The sequence below is a fragment of the Tachypleus tridentatus genome, chromosome 10 (genome assembly GCF_004210375.1).
Source record: "Tachypleus tridentatus isolate NWPU-2018 chromosome 10, ASM421037v1, whole genome shotgun sequence".
Lineage (NCBI taxonomy): Eukaryota > Metazoa > Arthropoda > Merostomata > Xiphosura > Limulidae > Tachypleus > Tachypleus tridentatus.
The window spans coordinates 173115739-173121738 of NC_134834.1; the positions used below are offsets into that span (position 1 = coordinate 173115739).

A 6000-nucleotide genomic window follows, 5' to 3' on the forward strand; every position below is an offset into this window, starting at 1 on the left:
CACAAAAATCATACAAGGCAGAAAATGGTAACTTGTGAAAAATGTTAAGTTTTAGGTCATAGAATGTAGTGACGTACGTTAATCTTTCAACTCCACGAGATTTAGGAGACCCATTTAGCGATTCGACTTAGAAATGCTTACAAATAACATTTAGAAAAAAAAAAAACAAGGTCTGTTGCACTCAGTAGTGAAACTTATCAGAGCAACAACACAACAACAACAAAAAACTCGAGCTACGTTTGTAATTCTTCTTAAGATTAAAATCTGTTGTATAAATACAAACAGTTTACCTCTGTTTCTGTATAAATCCATATTGTCTCAGAGGAAAGGGCACTATTGTTATTTAATTTTTCGGGCTGTATTGTTATTCAACAGTTTTAAGGTCAACCGATTTTCAGTATTACGTTTACAAACAACATATAAACATCTGATGCTGTTCCTGGCGAAACCATATTTATAAAATAAATATTTGTGAAGCGTACAATTGTTTTTGTTTTCATCAGTTCTATAATAAAAGCATATATTTCAAACACATGAAATATTATAACTAGATGAATGTAAATGGAACGTAATAGGTTTTATCTAAATAACTGTTTAGCCTAAAGATCATTAGTCATCTGTATTTCTATGTTTCTGCGAAATCTTTATTGCAGTCATATTATGCCACATGTAAATTTACCGAAGTATGTAAAAATGTCTTAGTATATAGAGATTAATAAATGACAAATTTGATCCGAATACCATAAAATCGTATAACATTAGATATATAAGAAGGCTGGGTAAAAACCTACTTTTAATTAAATGTTTTTCTATTAATTTTTAAGTACTTAAACTGAAAGATTTGCTAAGAATAACAAACCTAACAGTGGACTCTTCATTAGAAGTGAATACATATGTACAGTGTGTTCTAACTGAAACGTTAATACGTAACCACCGTGTGTTCTAACTTGAAGGTTAGCTACCCTGTATGTGTGTATGTGTTTTTCTTATAGCAAAACCACATCGGGCTATCTGTTGAGCCCACCGAGGGGAATCGAACTCCTGATATTAGCGTTGTAAATTCGTAGACATACCTCTGTACTAACTGGGGGGTCCCTGTATCTCAGCACTAAATCTGAAGGCTTATAGTAATAAAAATTGGGTTTCAACACACGCTGTGATAGCCTCTTGCGTTTACGTTTAATAACAAACAAAATGTAAGGGTTAATACATACTGAAAGTGTGTTTGATTTTGTTTTATCTTTGAGTTATTATATACATATAGGGTGTTCTAACTTAAGCACTAATACGTACTTTTTGTGATTTCTACCCTGACTGATGATAACTAAAAATATTTTCTTAGTAACTTAAAACTAGTCGAGAGTGTGGATTTTGATTCTCTGAGCGTAATTGCATAAGTTCTAATACTGAAATAAACTGATTCGTGGGTTGGAATCCATTCGATTTCCAATTTTCTCTTTTTTTCAGAAAAAAAATGCAACTTCACTACTCTATGTATCATTTTTAAAGTTAATATATAATGATAAACAACTACTCACTAGAAAAAAAAGTTTTTCATTTTCGATTTTTCTAAAACACGTAGGTTTTGACGTTTATTATAAGTTAAAATATTATTAGTTGGTGAATTATTATTCATTCTGTTCTTCTCAGCCTATAGGTCAGCTATTTACCCCTGATGTGGACGCATGCATTGTGGTGTATTCTGTAACCAATAAGGCGAGTTTCCAGTGTGCAAAAACGTTTCTCGAACAGCTTCGTATGACTGAAAACACTGACAGAAAAGCAATAATAATCGTAGGCAACAAGACGGACTTAGCACGTTTGAGGACTGTGACACCAGAAGGTAGGTTAAGGTGATAAACTATTTTAATAGAAGACTGTTGTAGTAAAACCAAAAGGTGTTTTACACAGAAACATGATATGTTGAATGCAGCCAAAACAGATCCACCCACCACCTCAAATGATCTTCCAAACTGATGATGTCCATAAGATTTATTTAAATGTGATCCCATAATATGTCCGTTGCCCTTCCGTTAAATTTAGAAAACACTGAAACCGGAATTGTGAAGTAGACTGCCCAACAGATATATAACACAAAAATAATTTTACGTATATGGAACAAAATTAGCATTTTTCATCATTTGACTCTCGACCACAATTATACATTACGTAGACATTACGAGAAATTATCATACGAAACTCGTATTGAACATACATTGACTACAAACTGAAACATTAAACTTGCTTCTCTGCACAGAAACCTCACTGTTCAACATTCAAAGAAGTTGTCGTAACGTGAATTAATTAACATTATTTTAACTCTTACCAGCAGCATGTTAATACCTTTCACACTGTTAAAGTACACTACGTGGAGTTATGATAAGGCTTTCGATCTGTGCTTTTTACGATATTTCAATGTCCAACAAGAAAATTGCATATCGGTGTGGGATAACAAAGCACACAATACAAAATGGTTTTACTTGGAACAACATGCGTACATAATGACCGCAGTAAACATCAATATTACCAATAAAATATGAGAGAAACAAGTGCAGAGACTGAGTTATAGTTCTTGTTTTAGTTATTAGGTGTATTTTAAAATATGATTTCCGACCTCCAACTATTTATAAAATCAGCTGTATAACTAAATGTATCATTCCAGCAATATCAGTTGTGAAGCATATTTTATGTCATGATTGCAAAGACATATATGATATATAAAACTAATTGTAAAGACCTATATGATATGTAAAACTAATTGCAAAGATCTGTATGATATATAAAACTAATTGTAAAGACATATATGATATATAAAACTAATTGCAAAGGTCTGTATGATATATAAAACTAATTGCAAAGACCTATATGATATATAAAACTAATTGTACAGACCTATATGATATATAAAACTACTTGTAAATACCTATATGATCTATAAAACTGACTGTAAAGATTTATATGATATATAAAATTAATTGTCAAGATCTATATGATATATAAAACTGATTGTAAAGACCTATATGATTTATAAAACTAATTGTAAAGATCTATACGATATATAAAACTAATTGTATACGTATATCAATGGTCATGTTTTACATTGTCAAGTAAATAATTCATTAGTACAGTGTAGTAAATGTACCACTAATTTGACTTTGTATCATCAAATCTGCAATTTCCTGTGTGCAGAAGTGATTCTCGAACATGACTGAAAAGCAGTAATAATTGTGTTATTATGAATAGTGTAACTGGTACGTACATAAACCATAAAGTACTATTTTCTTATTAAACGCTCAATACATAGCATAATTTCTATTGGGACAACAACATAATTTTCATAACAGATATTACATATTCCGTTGTTTTAATATAATTAACCCAAAGGGCGTAGTTATTGTATTTTAGGTATCTCTATATATATATATGTGTGTGTGTGTATGTGCAAATAAACTATTGTTTTTAATAGAACATATGGTAAAAGCTAAAACACATAGAACACAGTGCAGCTGTTAAATCAGTTATTTGAAATATCTGGTACCGAATGTCCTTCCATTACAGATGTCCATGTATTAACATTCTGCTGTTACCATCATATCTTCTTAACATACTGAACATGTTTAATTAAGGTATAGATTACAATCTTTACCTACAACCCGTTTTTCTTGATAATAAACTCCTGAACAATATTTTTTGTTGTATAAACACAGATTCTAAGCTTAACGACCAGCACATTGCGTTAAGTTATTTTATGCATGTTAAGAAATTAATGTTTCTAGATACATCATCACACACGTGTTTCTATCTGGCAGCATCAATAAAGGTAAAATAATTCCAATGGTGCGTTAACTGTTAACCGTCTCTGAACTTGACAGTTAAGTTGAACTAAACATTAATTGTTTAAAGAAATAAACTAAACTTTCGATTTTTAACTAAATATTCCAATTTCCATGAAATATATACAATATTTCTTATTATTTGAATCTATACAAACTCTAGGGTGTCTTGCTTTTATTATATTTAAAATATTGAACCTCAAGTAATTATTAATAAATACTAGGTAGTTAAAATACAAAAAAATCATAATTTTCCTTTACGAGGAATGATTTTAGCAAAACCTGTTTTTTTGTTTAAAACTTGAGAAATTAAATTTTATTTGGCAAACTTTCACACATTTATAACGTTTAGTTTCCCAGATTCTACACTTAAGTAATATATTTCACAGAGTTTCACACATTAATAACGTTTAATTTCACTGTGTTTCGCAATTCCAAAACTTGTATGTTTCTATTTTTACTTTGCAACTAACGGTTTTAACATCCCGAAATAGAATTCCACGCTGCAGAGGAAAACACATAGTTAACGTAGCAGAAATTCAACCACTAAATGTAGTCTTTTCACATATGTAACAATAAGCTCTATTCGCTATACCGAGAAACAGGGATTCGTAAATACATGTATGAATTACAAAACAGTAAAAACACTAGTTGGCCTGTGAGGAGTGTATTTGACTGATTTGTTTCTTAGTGTTGTACTAAAGCAAGCTTGTATTTTAAGTGCATTATGAAAACTCTTTTATTTTTATTGAAATTATTTTGCACGTTCTTTCCTGCTTAATTACACGTACCGATGATTTATACCTTTTCCCTGTGTTTGATGGTTATTTCAGCCGGCCGAACGTTAGCCAAAACTTTGGATTGCAAATTCATTGAAACATCAGCAGGAATCAACCATCACGTTGACGAATTATTGGTTGGGATCCTTAGCCAGATTAGGCTTAAAAAGCACCAAGAAGAAAGTCTGCAGAAAAAGCGTGAGTCAGTGACACTAGGAAAACTCCGAAATCTGCCGTCAGATGGAACAGGAGGAAGTCGAGCAAAAGATTTTCTAAAACGTATTTTCAAGAAAAACACTTCGAAATCAAAATCGTGTCATAATCTGAATGTTCTCTGAAGTACATATTTTTTTTCTTTTATTTCGTGAAGTCTCTGAATATCGTAAGAGCCTGAAAAAGTTAATACTCGCATTGAATAATTTAAAACAGACTTTTGAAGAACATATGGAAATATTTTATTATAAGAATCCTTTTTTATAAAGGACATTAAAATACAAGGGTGTTAGAAAGGAAAATTTTGCGACGTTTTATTGCACAATATTCATTAAAATTACCATCGTTTGGAATTTACCAGTTTTGTACGGAAAATTACGTTTGTATCAATAAATGTAACCAATGGTTAGTCAGCAGTCTCTATTTACAGATAATAAAGAAATGGAAAGGCTTCTATATGGATTGGCTACAAACATGGCTTCTCGTAATAGTTTGTGGCTCATCTGTACAGAAGTACTACTTGTGCAGTTTGGAAATAGTTGTATTTAATTGCTGTTGTCTTTTTCTGTACATATCCAAATGATTCTTTATTTGCTTTTGTTAATATGATTAGTAATAAAATAACATATGTGTTATCTGTTTAAACTTTGGAACTTACAAAACGAATTATATCTCTGGATCTCTTTCTTGAATTCATCTCAACTAACAAGAAACTAGAAATATAAGTTGTGGATAATGTGGACTTGATCAAAAGCTTTGTTTAAAACCGTCAATGACGTAATAATAAAAGAGTTAAGTATTTATGTAAGATATTAGGATAACTTGTAACAAAAGTTTTTTTTCAAAGGTTTCACCTCAGTTCAAGGTTGAGTTCATTTTTAGGATTGCATTTCAGTTTTACTGTAAGAACTGGTTTTCACGATAAAAATTTTTGCTTATATTACCGTTTATTTGATGCATTTAATTTTTTTTTCTGAAAACTATATTTTTTGAGTAATTAGCTGAGTTAGAGTTTAGAAGGTTCCTACTAGTGAAAAGCTGTAATGGATGTATCTGTGTTCAAGAGTGTTTTGCAAAGGATTTGATATCGTAAATAATAATATAATAACGTTTTTATTAAAACACAGCTTTCTTACTGTACATCATTCAAGAAATAAAATCGTTCACTATAAAAA

General features: G+C 30.5%; 1 protein-coding gene across 1 annotated transcript in view; it reads left to right on the top strand.

Annotated features, from left to right (window-relative positions):
• The window catches only part of LOC143230931 (uncharacterized), a 31283-nt gene extending 25283 nt beyond the window's left edge, over positions 1-6000 (top strand). The window contains exons 3-4 of the mRNA XM_076465258.1: positions 1651-1843; positions 4667-6000. Of these exons, the coding sequence (XP_076321373.1) occupies positions 1651-1843; positions 4667-4950 (477 nt within the window). The 3' untranslated portion in view covers positions 4951-6000. The remainder of the gene's footprint in view (positions 1-1650; positions 1844-4666) is intronic.